At 46.1% G+C, this 16978-nt stretch overlaps 1 protein-coding gene across 3 annotated transcripts in view; it reads right to left on the minus strand.

Annotated features, from left to right (window-relative positions):
• Positions 1 to 16130, minus strand: part of TGFB2 (transforming growth factor beta 2) — an 82736-nt gene extending 66606 nt beyond the window's left edge. For 2 of the 3 annotated variants that reach the window (XM_041722092.1, XM_041722094.1), the window contains exons 1-2: positions 15000 to 16130; positions 222 to 305 (exon numbers count right to left, since the gene is read on the minus strand). In XM_041722092.1, coding sequence (XP_041578026.1) covers positions 222 to 305; positions 15000 to 15345 — 430 coding nt within the window. In that variant the 5' untranslated portion in view covers positions 15346 to 16130. The remainder of the gene's footprint in view (positions 1 to 221; positions 306 to 14999) is intronic. The other variant, XM_041722093.1, reaches the window with a different exon arrangement.
• Between the last annotated feature and the right edge of the window lie 848 nt (positions 16131 to 16978).

The following is a 16978-nucleotide window of genomic DNA, read 5'->3' on the forward strand; positions in this document are numbered from 1 at the left end:
GAGCACATATCTCGTGTACCCATAACCCACTCTTTCACATACGGCAATCAAGTCATCATTTACTGACTAAAAGTTTGGGAAATCTTTCTGTCTGTTCAGCTACAAGGCTGCATTCCAGAATTCTCTCTGGCCTTGGACAAGTTCCCCAAAGGAGACAGACACTAAAGATGGACTTGATATCACTATGTCAAATGAGGTATAAAGCAGACAAGTGTACTCACCAAGGTACCCACAGAGCACCTGGGACTGTCTGGAGCAGAAGCTGCCCACTGAGCCAGAGGGTGTTGTAACAACTGGGCAGACAGCTAGGAGTTTTAAAAAGCACAGTCATTAGCTATTTTACTGAGGCGATGCCTTGCACAGAGCTATACAAAGATTCAAAGTCGAAGAGGGCTCTCCGAATGTACTTATATCCCCCACACATATAAGGTCTCTGCTACTCAGAGACCAAGGATCTAGGAGGGATTCTGGATTCCAGTCCCAGATCTATTGACATCCCTTAACCACCAGTCAGGCTCCTGAATTCCCTTTTCCCTTTTCCCTTTAAAACGCTCTAGCATCAAAATCACAATGTACAATTTATACACGGAAACGGTAAAATAAATACCGTGACTTACATCAAAGATGAACAGGAAAGGCCTTGACCTCCTTTGACAAAAGACAGCCTACCTTTTATGAATAAAACTCAAGGTTTCTTTGGGCTGGCCTAGATTTCAGTTTCCTTAAAACATCCCCTCCATCACCATTCCTAACCCGCATATGAAAATTTCTTTAATGTGTCAACAATCCAAGTGTATCTTGGTTTGGGGCTGCTCAGCTACAGTTTAAAAATCTAGGGCTGCTCGGGATGGATTACTACATGATGGAATTTTGAACTTTTATTTCTTTAAAGTAACAGCAACTACATCTTGTATATTGCCCACCATATTCTTATAAAAGAAAATACACCCCAAAATACCTTCAATTGAAGGGAAAACATTGCTGAGTGTTCTAATCTGGGGTAGAGTCAATGACAAATAGAGTTTTGCATAAGAAGATGTAGAGTGAAACTCCTGCTCTGTTACTGGTTTCCTGTGAATCTTTGACCAAGTGCCTGGATTCACCCAAGCCTCTGTTTCCTATAAATGAAGCCTACATAATGCTATCCCTGAGGGTTTTTAGAAGATCACAATAAGATGATATATTTAAGAGATTGGCAAAAAAAAGAAAAGGTGATCGAGAGATGTGATAATACTAGTCATATAACTTATTTGATAGATGAATCCCTGACTGGCTTCCAGGCCTGGTATGGATGTACATCTTCCCTAGCTCCTGACACAGATTTAAAATCCATGCACCTTCCATTCATTCATCTAGGGCATGTCTTCCAGAAGAAGCACCGCCACTCTTCAGACCGGACTTGAAGACTTCGTTTGACAAAAGACAAAAGATCTTGTGGATTCCTCTCTCAATTTGGGGTGTGGGGGGTGGGTAAGGGTGGGGGGTTTGTGTGCATGGTTTTCTTTCTTTCTTTTTTTTGGGCAGGGGGGGACAGATATGTGCCTTTTATCTCTCGATTTGAAAACGGATAGGAAAGACTTTTTCCAAACCCTGTAACTTACCATCTCTAACCCACTAACAAGACCCCTGTGACATGCTTTCACACTTCTGTGGGACACACCTCCCAGTCAGAACTCTCTTTCACTGAGATTATGGCACACTGGATGGCCTGCTGAGGCATGAAAGCGGAAGGCTCAACATCACGTTTCTGAAACATGCTGCTCTCATGTTGCCACCATATGCTGTTACCAGCTGACATCTGCTCACATATGTTCTCACCAATAAGCAACTATGTTGTTTATTTTTAGAGGCTCTCCACAGCCTTAACAGGGAGAAAATGCCCTCAAATAACCAAGTCAGCAAAGACAGGAAGCTACTCTGGGTATAAACTGTTTGTCACAAGATTAGCAAGTCAAACAAAATCTTCTCATTCATATCTGACCTCTAACGAGAGATGCTGAAAGTTATCTTAAATAAAAATCTCAAAGAATATAACCAGAGAAAGAAAGAATATGCAGGGTAAGTCACTTGGTTAGCAATGCTTTTTCTTCAAACTATGGCCCTGTGCATTTCTTGGGGGGATTTAACTCCTTTTCCTGGGAAACAGCACCTTCTTCAGGCCAGTGGATGCTGTGGTGCAGAAGAGGGACAGTTCCACTAACAGAATCCAGATCCCTGAGATTGCTCCAGGTCACCCGGGTCACAGGAAGGTCTGGGTGGGACCAAGGCGAGGTAACTACTGTCATCGGCAATTTCCAGCAAGCAGTCCTCAAGTATGCCCCTTTGGTTTGCTTTTACCCTACCATAAAGCTGCACTACTAAAATCCTTTCTTTTTTTGTTTTGTTGGTTTGTTTTTAAACAAGGCCAAAAAAGACAGGGCCCTCTGGTGTCAATCTATTGCCTCAGAAGTAAAGACAGAAAATTGGGTGGAGATATATGTGATGCCACCAGTGATTATGTAGGCCAAAGAAAGCAATTCTTAGTTTTTTGTTTTTGTTTTTTTTTTTTTTTTAAATCAATTTCAACAATCTGTATCAGTCAAGTGGCATTGTGATAGGAATACATTTTTTTTAGAACAGTGAGGCTTTGGTATATGTGGAATGCTTTATAAAATGTGAAAACTGGGAGCCTGGGTGGCTCAGTTAGTTGAACGTCTGCTTTTGGCTCAGGTCATGATCCCAGGGTCCTGGGATCGAGCCTCACATTGGGCTACCTGCTTGGCAGGGAGGCTACTTGTCCCTCTCCCTCTGCCTGCTGCTCTCTCTGCTTGTGCTCACTCTCTCTCAGATAAATAAATAAATCTTAAACAAAACAAAAAAAAGAGGATAACTGCTAGAAGTCAGTTTCTAAAAAATAAATAAAATAAAATGTGAAAACCTATGAAAATCTAAGACAATTAGTTTCAGAGAAATAACTCTTTTTAGAAGTACTTGGATATTCGCTAATAATGGAGGGCTACCACTCACATAAGTTGTAAGATAGAAACTGTCCTGGAATTAAAGTTTTTGCCTGAGCAACTTACAAAATGTGTATAAGACTATGATACTAAGAGGATCCCTGGGTGTCTCAGCGGTTTGGTGCCTGCCTTTGGCCCAGGGCGCGATCCTGGAGTCCCGGGATCAAGTCCCACATCAGGCTCCCGGCATGGAGCATGCTTCTCCCTCCTCCTGTGTCTCTGCCCCCCCCCATCATAAATAAATAAATAAATAAATCTTAAAAAAAAAAGACTATGATATTAACTAGAAAAGTTTTGAGGTTCATTTTGCCCATGATGACACAGCTAAGAAATAAAGCAACAAAACAAAACAAAACAAAACAAAACAAAATGAACAGTGTTTCCAGAGTGTTTTTTAGAACTCCTACCTAAGAATCACCCGGCCTTCTCATCAAGGGTTCAGGTTTCTGGGTCCCACCTGAACACTACTGAATCATAATCTGGATGGAGGGTAGGAGACAAAGGTTTGGGAATCTGCATTTATAATAAGCACTACTGGGGATATAGGGGGCTCTTTTGCATGGTAAAATGTGAGAACCTTTGGTATAGGCATTTGTGACTTATTGCTTCAAAAAGGCCTTTTATCAAGATGAAAGCAGAGAGGGAGACAAACCATGAGAGACTCTTAACTTTAGGAAACAAATTGAGGGTTGCTGGAGGGGAGGGGGTTGGAGGCAGATGGCATAACTGGGTGATGGGCATTCAGGAGGGCACTGGGTGTTCTATGCAACCAATGATTGCAGAACTCTACCTCTGAAACTAATAACACTCTCTATGTTAATTAATTGAACTTAAATAAAATATTTTTTAAAAGGCCTTTCACACAATCTCACTTGACCTTGATTCAATCAGGTGGATCAGGGAAAAATCAGCCCTTCCTAAGGTTTACTTGTTCTCTGTAAGTAGGGGTTTTGTGTCGTGTGAAAGTGTCCATAAGGAAGAGATAAAGGCTTTCTCGCTGCAGTGATACTGTAAACATAATTAACTGCCATTACAAATGCTCCAGTAAACTCTGTGTCAGATTAGTCCCCGCCTCAATCCCTCCAAACCTTTCTCTCAGGACTGCAGAGCTCCAACAGTGGGTACTATCATTTCATCCCAACACACACACTACAATGAGTTTCTACTTTACTTAGAGAATTCTCAGCAAATGTTACTGAAAAAGGGCAAACTGCTGATCCCAAAAACATAATGCCTCGGGGTCAGCTTGCCTCAAGACCCTCTTTCTAGAATCTGGATAGTAGTGTCAAAGAATTAATGAAATTAGACATGACTCTCTACACATAGTTTCATTGATGATGGTGATATTTTGTGACAGTGGAATTCTTCTGAAATATATCTCTCTCCAAGATAAACTAGCACCAGCCACCTCATTCTACGGGGTAGAAGCACAAGGTTAGTGGGTGAAACAGCAGCAATTCAGGATTTAGTTCATAGATCTGACCAGTAACTTCCATTAACACACCTTCCATTAACAACCTAAGGCTTTATACTATGAAGAGGTACAAGTGAATGACTAAACTATTATTCAACTCAGCAGGAGTTTTGAACAAGGTGAGATGCTTCAGAACCTGAGGAGCTGGCCAAATTTCAGCTTCAGTTCTGCTAGGCTACTTCCCTTTTAAAGCCAGGAACCCCAGCCCACTCCCACCTCTGTTCCATTCTCATTAACATCCAGAGCCTCAGATGCCAAGGTATGAGCTCAGATGTGAAAACATCTCCCCTCAGAAAGCCCAGACAGACCTCGAAGGGGACAGTTCCTTTATCAAGTAACCTATCTTGTGAAAAAAAAAAAAAAATCCTCCATCTGTGATTTTTTTTCCTTCTCCTAAAGTGGAATCTGAATAAGTCATCTACTCTTTGAGGTGCTTTGTCAGCCAGCAATTTACTTGTAAGAGTTTATGATAAAGCAAGTAGCAACAACTTCAATGGTATTGTCATTAAGATGTCAAAGCAGAAGTGAAAATGAGATTAAGCCAATGGATAGGAAAATAAATGACCGAAGAAGAGCCAAACCCCCAAATGGAAGGAATGACAAAGTCACTGCTGTGTCTGGTATGGAAAGAATAATCTCTGATGAATTTAGTCTAAAAAAGTATTGAATTATCAACACTGAAATGAATCCAAAACTCAAAAAATAAGTGATATTTTTCCATTTATGTGTTGCCAACCATCAATATTTCTGTGCTCTTAAAAGACACTAAAAAAAAATGTGCAATGTTGTCTTTTAGATAATGCTTCCATATAGATTTCCAAAGGCCTCTGAACCTGTGGTCATTTCAGTGTCTGTCCCAAAACCCAACTTTGCATTCCTGTCCACAAGATGAAGTAACAAATAAGAATTCTTACAACAACTTCAAGTTATGAATGGGGAGTTATTTGTGAACTAGCTTGTCAAGACAGATGTGGTATTTGTCAGTGTGGTGTGGGTTAGATAGGGAAAGCCAAATGAACAGAGCCAAGGTCTCAGTCACAACATTTTTCTCTTCCTTTCAGGAGACTGGAAAGATGCTACAAAATTTCCTGAAATAAACAACATTTCCAAAAAAATCCAAAAAAAAAAAAAAAAAAAAGGCAAAAAAGCAGTCATATTCTCAAATAGCTGCTCTGAGGCTCTTCTTTCAGAAACCCAGTGTCTTCACTTCAGGAATAGCCTGCTTCCCAATCACCAACATACGGGCAGCAAGGAGAGCCTGAAGGAAGAGTGGCACTCTCGCTGTGAAACGTGGGGAACATGCCAGCAGAAGGGCAGACAGCTGCCTGGGGAGCTCGGAAATGCACTGGAACTATTTTCAGGTTTGAGCTTCACCACCTCCAGAAAGCATTTTCCATTAGCCTTGAGTTCCTCAAATCCTTGTGGTTAAAGGAGTTATCGAAGCCCTACATTTCCGACTTGTCAGGCAGTAACATATCCAAGGGCTCATATGAGAGAATGAAGGGATGGTCCTGGTCCACAAATAATAGCTTTCTCAGCACCAGGAGGCTTTCCCTCCTTCCAACAGATGCTAAATCCAGTCAACTCAACTCCTCTTGGACAGCAACGTTTTCTTACACTGATGAAATGGCCCCAGAAAGGCTGGATGCTACCTCACACAGAGAACGTCTTGCACCGTTAACAACCACCCAGGGCCTAGTGTGGCCTCTCCTCTCTGCTATCACCTCCCACGTTTTCATTTCCTCCTCAAACCCTTTGTGGTGACACTTGACCACGCTCTCCTCTTCCTGTCATCCATCTTCCTCTTTGAGACTTCTACTCCCTAATGTCATTGTGTTGCGAAGGCCTTTTTTAAAATCAATCACCTGACAGCTAAGAAATCCTTGTGGCCGGTGCTTGGTTATGGAGGTGAAATGAGGTCCACCACAGTCTAACTTTGGCTGCCTGACCTAGCTCAGCTTTGACTCCAAATGGCTTGGCTTCCTTCTCCACAGTCTCTCACTGGGGGAGGTGGGGGCTGGGGGGGGGGGGGAGACCGAAAACCTGTGAGAAAGGGCTGAGCCAGGCCCAGAAGCACATTACTCAGCAGCATCCTCTATACGTTATCCTTTTAGGAACAACATCCCCGCCTTCCTTTGCTGGATTTTAAGCCTTATAACTGAAGAAGATAAAGAGGTGAATGCTGTGGGAGTCATATGTATGTTCAGAGAAATCAGTTAAAATAAGTTAGACATTTTTTTTCCCTAAAAATGCATATACTCCTTGGAACAACTGGTAACATCTTGAGATGTCAAAAAATATCAAACCTGAAATGAATGCACTGAGCATGCACAGCGAGATGCTCTGGCCAGGAGGAATACATTACGTAGACCTCCTGCTTTTAATTCAGGGGGTAGATATTACCAGTCAGTGGTTCTTAAAGTTTACTAGATAGAAAAGTTTTCTGAGGGCAGATATCCTGCCTCCACATAATTTTATGTTTTATATGCTTCTAGCCTTCACTCTGCACTATGTCCACATGGGCTTCTTTCATTCCATGAACATTTATGTGACTTTACACATTTCCCATGTTTTACTATCACTGAAGTATAGATCTTCTCTCCTAACTAAAACAAGAGCAGTTTTTAACAATTGCTGTAGTCTGGAGCAAGACATCTTGCCTTTGGTGCCATCTCTTCCCCTTCAGTCTCTAAGGCCCTTTTGGTCCCATTCCTTTTTATTTATACTCCTTTTATTTACTGGGTCTATATGGCTCCAAAGCCTGTGCTCATTGCACCACTACCAGCCTACCTTCCCAAATAAATTAATTCTCCGAAAGAGACAAGATGAAGCCATCATCAATCAAAACTTTAGTGAAGAAATGGTTGTAGTTAACGACCAACACTGGGGACCTGATAAATCATAATTTTTGTATCACCCAAATATAGTGAGACAAGTTGAATGTGCTAAAGGTAGGGTAAAAAGACCTAGGGTTGTATCCAAGGCTTTGGAGGTATATTGCCTTTTGTAGGGAAAGAATTCAGAGCCTAAGAACGTAATTCCTGGTAGGAGAGGGGAGATGCCACTCTTGCATGGCTGCAGTCCATCATTTTGTAAGAGGGCAAGGAAAGTCATGCTCTCTGTTCTCTGGTCTCTATTTTAGGGCCTCGATTAACTAAGAGCCTTACTTTCAACAAGCCATCTCTGATAGAAATAGCTATGTCCAAGTCCTCAGATGTCATAGGGAAAATACTAGTATGGACTCTACAGGGCTGCATGTGAGGATCAGTGAGGACATGCACATAAAATACTCGAGACTATGCTTGACACAGTCAGTACCCAGTGAAGGTTAGCTGCCATCATTATTCTCACCATGATTTTCTTCGTGATCTGTAAAACTAGAAATAGGAAATATATAGGTATGAGAAACCCAGTATTGTTGTAACCACAATGATATGATGCATCAAGCACTATAAGAGTCAGCTCCTTTTCTGAGGCAATTTACAAACCAGTGAAGATAAGAGCTGGAACACAGCTAGATTTTACTGATAGCCAAAGAGAAGAGGCTGCTTTAGAGATGAGTATCAGTCTTGTGGGAATGTGGAGGATGAACTGATTCACGTGACTGGGAAAATCAAAGGTTTTGGCATCTGACAAAACCGTTGAAACGATGTTTAGAGGTGGTAAAAGATAGATCTCCAGGTGGAAGAAACAGCATAGACCAAGGCCTGGAGGCACGAAGGTAAATGACCCATTTGGGCAAAGGCAAAAGGTGATGTAGCTGGAGTTTAGGTTAGCAAGGGTGGGATTTAGCAAGAGGTGGGGCTGACAAAGGAGTGGCCAGACCCTGAAAGGTCTTGGATATTGTCTAAAGAAATCCGAAATCTTATCTAAGAAGTCTAAATTCCCAAGGCCTTCTTATATGAGCATAGCTAGTACTAGACATGGTAGGTGACCAGCCCCTCCAGTCTCTGTTCCCAGTCTCATTGTGGCAAAGGTCACCTGAAGACCAATACAAGCGGGCAAGGGAAGTAGATCCACTGAGCAGAACTTAAAAGAAAAGAATGAAGTGCCATGATATTCAAGGCTAGTGCGAGTGTTTCCCAGAGCATCACTTTCCATCAAATTTTACTATCTCTAAAATACCTCCTCTGAATGTGTCTTACAACTCATGGCACCTTATAATTAACTGTAAGCAGTACATGAAATAATGGCACCTCTTAAAATCAGTGATGTTTGAGGTTCAATGAATAATAGCTGCCAGGAAGGCCTACTAAGTGCCACACGCAGAGCTAGGTGCGTCTTTAAGCATGTCATCCTGAATCCTCTACAACCCTGGGAAACAGGTATCTTCCTCATCTCTGTAAGTGAAGCAAGTGAAGCAAGTGAAGCCTGGTTAAGTGAAGTCAACTGTCCTGCATGTAGATATTCCAGAACATTGGAGAAGAAGGCAACTCCCAGGCAGTGGAGAAGAGATCAGAGGGGAGTCTGATGCAGAGCCAAGGCCACCAAGCTGACCCAGGAAGCAAGGTGGTGGTCACCGTGCACGGCAGTTCCAAACCCACTTCCTGATACCAGAGGTTGGAAAAGAAACAAAACAAACGACCAGCCAACCTCTCTCGGGCAGTCGCAGCAAATTTCTCCTAAACAAATGACGGAGGCCAAGCTTTCAGTCTAAACAAACCCATCAAAGAATCCTTAGCCTGTTATTAAATTTAAAATACCTGGAGAACACTGAATTCCTGGGTTCAGAACTATCTTTGTTTAAAGAATATTAAAAAAAAAAAAAAAGTACACCATATGGTTTCAAAATGACAATGGAAACATTTGTTGATCTGGGCCAGAGGCACATTGCATCAAGCTGTTCCGAATCTGCAAAGTGGAATACACCCTGCAGCAGAGAGGGCGGCCTGCGGAGAGCGAGCACATCTGGCAAATCCAGATCCTCTCTCCAGGATCCGTCAGGACCGGAAATGCTACATCAAGACAGCTGAAAAGGCTGTTTGCAGAGCTCCTCCTTGCAGCCTCTTGGCCCTAAGGCTGCTCACCTTACGCCAGGGATGGGAAGAGGGTGGGGATGGGGGGGTGGGAGGGGACAGAGTCGGGCCGAGGCCCACCCGGGGGTCGCCCAGGGCTGGGCTCCTCCACTCTGTTTCCCTAACCTTCTAAAAATGCAGCCTAAAGTGTGTTGTAATCTCTGGGCGAAGGCCTAGGAGTCAGTGACCTCCTCGGTGCTAACCCAGATTTGATGTGGGATCAACAGTGAGTCATTAGCTGTTTTTTTTTTTTTTCGCATCTCTGTTTCCTCTAGGAAAAATGATCTGTCATTCTTTCATATCTTTATATGAAAGATGCTGCGACTAGGTTACATCAGCATCTTCTCACCAGGGAAAAGTCGGAATTTAGAAAGTGCAGCTCCGCGAGTAGACCCCAGGGGTCGCTGTGGAGACACAGAGGGCTCCAGGTCCCTGGGCCAGGTCCCTAGGGTGCCCACCTGCCCCTCCGCCCTCGCGGAGGTCAGTCTCCAGGGCACCGAGACTCTGCAAGACGGGCTTGCAGCGAGCGGGGCTGGCTTGGCACCAAAGACTGCCCAACCCCTCCAGTTACAAACACTATCCTCCTCCTAGTCTTTGAGAAGTAAGAGAAGGAAAGGAGAGGAAATCCTAAAAGAAGAATGTGACCTAAGTTTACTGGAACCACAGTTAGGACACTGGAGTTAGGACAAGAGATGATACAATAAAAATTCAGGAACTGAAGTCTGGTCTGCTGTGTATTCATAACTCAATCACCGTGCAAGCCAAGGGGCCAAATCCGATTGTCTTTGATCCTTTCTCTCTCACATGTCCTCACAGAGTATCTTTAAAAAAAAAATAAAAATAAAATCCCTGGATATAAAGCAAAAATACTACTACGTTCCAGCAATTACTAATATTTTCCTTCATTGGGCAACTGGCCAATAGTCCGGCAATCTGTATACAGAAGGACATGTCCACGAACAGAATCTTAAGTTGAATTCTCCAAATCCATAGTGCTATCCATATTCATTCTACATTCCACGATTTTACTTGGAAAATGACAGGGGAAATAGAAAAGGAGACTGTTTGCTATTAAATGCTTAACATTCGTGTGAAACACTTACACAGGGAACCTCGTTGTGATGTCTCAGGCTGTATATTTTGGTTTATCTAATTCAATATGATAGAATAAACCAACACAATTATTTACTTTCTTCGGTTGTCTCGACTGGAAATTCCAATCCTCATTACCATGTACTGTTTAGTTTCCTTGCAAGGAAAATCCGAGACAATTCCTCACTTTTTTTTTTTCCTCTGTTCTGACTAACATCACAAGTGCTGTGGACTGAAGTTACCGATGGGTGGGGCAACATCATAATTTAGGCTAAATGAATGGGAAGTTTTGAGGTTTCCAATTTAGGTGTTTTAAGATCATAATAAAAAAGTATACACCCCGCAAAATGGTCCAATTCATACTCCCATCTAATGAAGGTAACTTTCTGATTATCTTTCTATTCATTTTAATCTTCTGATCATACAGATATTTTTATTTTTAGGGTATTGCTTTTAAGATGGTACTCTGAGCAAAATTCAGTAACCCAACATAAATAGCAGGGTTGACCAGGGCTTCTCAACATGCACCTTATCGACATCTGGGGCTGGACAACTCTTTGATGTGCATGGTGGTGGTGGTGGTGGGTGGAAGGAACCCATCCTGTACATTCTAGGATGGTTAGCAACAATTCGTGGCCTCTACCCACTAAATGCCAGTAACACCCCCTTCCCTACCACCCTAGTCACGACAGCCAAAACCCTCTCCAAATATTGCCACAGGTTTCCTGGGAGGTGGGGGTGGGGGTGCAAAATCACCACCTGTTAGAACCCTGACACTGCCTGGTTTCTTTCAGCGAAAAAAGTGAGAGGAAAGATAGAAAATGAAATTTTCTCTTTCTTTCTTTCTTTCTTTCTTTCTTTCTTTCTTTCTTTCTTTCTTTCTTTCTTTCTCTTTCTTTTTTTCTTTTGATTGTCCAAGCCTCTACAGATTTTAACTGTCCATCATTTGGATTCTTACTCTAGTCAATGGAATCCCTCTCAAGATTTCTAAAGCTTTGTGCAGTGTCTTTCAAATAGATGTGCCTTGAACTTCAGATGGCCTGTGAAAAGGACTAGAGCGTCCACTAATGCCCACTGGGTAAACCATCGGTAAACCTTAGCATAACTCCACTTTGAGCCTTAAACTAACAGCATGTGAAAAGATCAATACGAATAAATTCAAAACTAATCAGACCCCTTCTTTAAATGTTGACACAGTATTATTTATATCCCATAAATACCTTCTTGACTAAAATCCATCCTAGGAGATTGGCACCTGGCCAGTTCTATTCATATTTACTGTATTTATACAGTATACTAGGCCAAGGATAATATTTTAAACAAAATATGCCTGAGGGCATATACAATATCTCTTATATTTTTACTTTTAAATCTCCACATTACTAAAAATATGTAGTCTGAACTGTATAAAATGTCCCACAAAGGGCTATCAGCGATCTGTAATGATATATAGCTCATTGAGTATAATTAGAGCATATTTGTAATATTTGAGCTGAAGTCACTCCCCGAACGCTAATAATTTGGTGGTAAAAAATGAACCAGTGATCTTTCCCATGCCTTCATCTCTGGGGCTTATGACCCTTGCCGGATTCACTGCAAGAAATGACAGGCACACTCCCTCCCTACAGCCACTTCAGTGACGAGTTAAAAGTTGGGCGGAAAAGTCCTAAAGAGGGAAAGCTGGTCTATAAGCCAATGCTGTACTTTCAATTTGCTCTTTAAAAATATGGTGGAGTGATTTCTTCTTTTCTTCCTTTTTTTTGGAAGGGCTCACTATATTCCAGTATAACTAGAAAGTGCTGGAAAATCAGTTAACCTACTTTCTATAAAATTATCCACAGGTCTTGCACAGGAGTATCCAATCTGCCCTTAGTATGCTTTTCTGCCCCTAAACTTCCATAGAAGCCAGTATTCTTTGTATGAAAACTGATAGTATACTTTTTTTTTTTTTTTTTAATACTGCACTTAGCAGAGCTTTTAATCTATTTGGTGGCTGGAGGTGGGAAGGAGAAGAGAAGCCACAGCCTGATCTTAGATGACACCCTGTGCAATCCCAACAAACTGACTTTTTCCAGTTTGGGGATGATCATTATCCCGGCTTGGATCACCTCGCCTCTTTGGACTGAGGTGTGCCCGAAAGAACAAAGAATCAAGGAAGCAACAACACCCCCTTGGGTAACTGGCTCTCTCCACACCTGTGTACTGATGAGGAAGAGATCAGACTTCCGGAGTGTTGTAAAAGTGCTGGCAACTCACTTCAACTTCCGCAGGTAAACACAGTTCAGATTCTATATAACCTAACTTGCCCGCCTGCCCAAATAGCAGTGGAACGGATACACGTGCTTGAGAAAGCAAAGTGACTCAACTCTCAGTTTGGTCTCAATTGTTCTGGACCAATTACAGTGAACTTGCCTTCCTAATATCTCCTTGGCTCCACCCCAGGTAGAAAGCTTTACTTCCCGAGGGGAATAACCGGGGCCCTGTGTGTCACCCCCGTTGTGGACTGTGCTTAATTACAATAATAAAACCATCCTGCTTGCCAGGACCTTCCGCATCTGCTCTGCTCTAGAACCAGAAGAGAAGGTGCAGGAAAAAAGAAAGGTGGCCAGGGAGACTGACTGGCGCTAGATCCAGGGGCTGACATTCGGAGACTGTCAAGTACAAGACATGGCAAGTCACAGAACCAGGGCTTGTCAAACTAAGAATAAATATTAAAAAAAAGAAGAAAGAAGAAGAAAGAAGAAAGAAGAGAAGAAGAAGAAGAAGAAGAAGAAGAAGAAGAAGAAGAAGAAAAAGAAAGAAAGAAAGAAAGAAAGAAAGAAAGAAAGAAAGAAAGAAAGAAAGAAAGAAAGAAAGAAAGAAAGAAAAGGGGGGCATCCTGCAATTAGAACCTCTAGGATAAAACGACTAGGATGGCCATATTATCTATTTAGGCAAGACACAGAGACTTTGTGAAGGCAGCCAGCAAGTATATAGGGCATGGAAAGGGAGGGGGGGTGGGGGAGAAATGGGCAACCAATGAAAAGTTTATGACTTGGGATTTGGAATACGCAAATGTTGAAGCTTTTTTTTTTTCTCTCTCTCTCTCTTCTCTTCCTGGTATTTAACCCTCTCAGGTATCACTGGATGCTTCTTCTGCTTTGCTTTTCTTTCTTTTTTTTTTTTTTTTTTTACTTAAGAACTTGGAAACCATTCCCAGCTAACTGTCCTCTTCCCTCCCCACTCCCCTACCGCCCCCCCCCCCCCCCCCCCCCCCAAATGCACGATAAATCACTCCGGCTGCTACTGTATGCCAGCTGGGTTTGAGGACACTGCCCTTAGAGAAGCCAGTTTAGGAAAAAAAAAAAAAAAATCGGCTGTCTTCTGTGAGATTTAGGAATGCACCGAAATAACTGCAAGGAAGCCTAAGAAAGTGCGGGGAGCCCAGGGCTCGAGGGTGAGAAAGATAGACGGGAACCCCCTTAAGGAGAAGGATCCGCTCCACCAGGAGCTTAAGAAGACAGGTCTGAGCCAACCCTGAAAAAATAACGCGAAGGAAAGCCCTGGGGGACACCGTCAGAAACCAGGCTGTCCCCCCTCCTAGCGCGCCAGGTGAACTCCGGAGGGGACGTGGTGACGAGCCGCGCCTTCGGGGGGTGCAGGCTCGGGGCTCCGAGGGGTGTCCGGAGGGGTCTCCCGGTCCGCCTGGGTCTGGGCGGTGCTGACACGGCTTAGGGGCGTTAGAGACAATAGGGAAGGCTGGGGGAACCCGCTGATAGGTCGGCCCGGAAAGGGGCGCCTTCCGGAGAGGCTAGCTCCGAGCCACTTTTTGCTTTAACCCTTCGCGCGCCAGTGCGCCGCCTGCAGCAAGGGGAGCAAAAGCCCCGCCGGGCCGCCCCGACTGCGCGCGGCCCCGGGGAGCGCCTCCCGGCGGGCGGGGCGCGGGGTGCGGAGTCCCGGAGAGGGCCTCGGGGGCCAGCAGGAGAGGGACAGAGCCTCACGCTCCCCGGGACCCGGGCGCGAGGAGAAAAGTCCAGGCGCGAGTCGCAGACTGCAAGCCTAACGTCCTCAGGACCCCGGCTGGCGGGATGGAGGTGGGGGTGGGTGGGATGGAGATGGGGGGGTGGGTGGGATGGAGGTGGGGGGGTGGGTGGGATGGAGGTCGGGGTGGGATGGAGGTCGAGGGGGGGTGGGATGGAGATGGGGGTGGGGGGATAGAGGTCGAGGGGGTTGCGATGGAGGTAGGGGGGGTGGGATGGAGATGGGGGGTGGGATGGAGATGGGAGGTGGGATGGAGATGGAGGGGTGGGTGGGATGGGGGTCCGGGAGGGGGCATGGAGGTCCGGGGGTGGGGAGCGCGGACCGGTCCCGGAGCGGGAGGGCGGCCCCGGGAGCCTCGGGCCGCGCTCGGCCGCGGGGGTGGAAGCGAGAAGCGGTACTTACTTTCCGAGGGGAAGAAGGGCGGCATGTCTATCTTGTAGACCTCCTTGGCGTAGTACTCCTCGTCGCTCCTCTCGCGCTCGCAGGCGGCCGCCCTCCGGCTCGCCTTCTCCTGCAGCAAGTCCCTGGTGCTGTTGTAGATGGAGATCACCTCCGGGGGGACCTCCTCGGGTTCGGGGTAGTCTTCCGGGGGGCTGGTGAGCTTCAGCTTGCTCAGGATCTGCCCGCGGATCGCCTCGATCCTCTTGCGCATGAACTGGTCCATATCGAGCGTGCTGCAGGTAGACAGGCTGAGCGCGGCCGTGACCAGATGCAGGATCAGAAAAGCGCTCAGCACACAGTAGTGCATCTTTTTTTTTTTTCTTTTTAAAGGTGGAAAAAGTTTCCAAAAAAAAAAAAAAAAAAAAGTAAAAAAAAAAAAAAAAAACTAGTAAAAAAAAAAAAAAGAAACCAACAAGTCTCAAGTAGAGATCAGGTAAATTTTTGTTTTTTTGTTTTTTGTTGTTGTTTTGTTGTTGTTGTTTTTTTAATGCGAGACTTTTGCAAACAGTCGAGAGTCAACGTCCGAGAGAAAAAGGTATCTTGCTGGAATTCCTTTAAAAAGAAAATGCAGGTCGTTCCGAAAGTGGAAATATTAACACGCGATGGGGAGAGAGAACCCTAACTTCGGGGAGCAAGAAAAAGTTTTCTTGGAGCGACGAGATGGGGAGGGGGGCGAAAAAAGAGACGAGTGGCTATTAGGCAGGAATAAATTTTAAGAGGAGGAAACGGAGTTCAGTGTGTCAGTTTCGGGTGCGGAGTGGCGGATCTGAACTCGGCTCCTCCGGCCAAAAGGGAAGAGATGAAAAGGTCCCGGGGCTGGCAGCTGGCAGCTGGCGAGCGGGCGGGAGGGGCGCCGGGAGCGCGGCGCGGGGGGCCGCCGAGCCGGCCGGGCGCAGCGCAGGTACTTAAGGAAGGAGCGGCTCGGCCCTGCCTTCCACTGCGGCGCTGGGAGCCGGGCAGCCGCGGCCCCGGAGCGGAGGGCGCACACGTGTGCGAGTGTGTGAGTGCGCGAGGGTGCGAGCGGGTGTGCGCGCCGCGTGTGCGCGCGCTGGGGGCGAGCCCGGGACGCGGCGGGTCCTGCGCGGGCGGCGGCGGCGGCGGCGGCGGCGGTCCTGCTCCCGGGCTGCGCGGGGCCGACACCCCGGCGGGCGCTCGCGGCCGCGTGCAGCCTCCACCTCCCTCCCGCCCGCTCCCGCTCCCGCTCCCGCTCCTCCTCCTGCGCTCGCTCCAGACGCCGACCCCGCCGCGGACCAGCGGCCGCCGCCGCCGCCTCCGGCCCGGGGACGCGCCGCCTGGGGAGGCTGTTACTCCTGAGGGGCTGCGCGGGGGCCCCTGCGCTCCCACCCGCTCCTGGTTTCTCTCCCGCTCGGACTTTCTCGCTGCGGGTAGGTGGGCGCTTGGCGCCCCGACGCAGCCCCTCTCGTCCCTCGTGCAGCCGGGCGCCCCCTCCTTGGCCGCCTAGACCGTTATACTAGGTCTCCATCCCTGCCCCGGGCCGCCGTCACTTGCGCTCCTGCTCCGCTCTTCCGTTTGCCCTTCTCTGCCGGGCTGCGCCCGCGCTCCTCTCTGCCTCTCTCCCTTCTCTCCCTCTCTCTCCCTCCCTCTCTCTCTCTCTCTCCCCCTCTCTCGTCGGGAGCTCCTGGAGCTCCCCTCGGAGCGAACCTTCTGCTGCCAGCAGATAACATCACGATCTTGCCTGGGAGGAGAGATTTATAAGTTCTCTCTGAACCACGTGTTTGCCTTCAACAAAGTGACGTGCTAGGATTACAGTCAGAAGTCCTCTCGTTTACTTAGACCACGAGCTCTCCCTGAACCGTTGAGGGGGTGTGGAAATGAGGACGGCTGTGGGGAAGGGAGGGAGGAGGTGGAGTGTGCGCCCTGACAACAGTGATTTATGGTATTTACTTTATATAGTCATCTTGGACCCGTCTGGTGAAGGA

This window comes from Vulpes lagopus, chromosome 11 (assembly GCF_018345385.1).
Source record: "Vulpes lagopus strain Blue_001 chromosome 11, ASM1834538v1, whole genome shotgun sequence".
NCBI lineage: Eukaryota > Metazoa > Chordata > Mammalia > Carnivora > Canidae > Vulpes > Vulpes lagopus.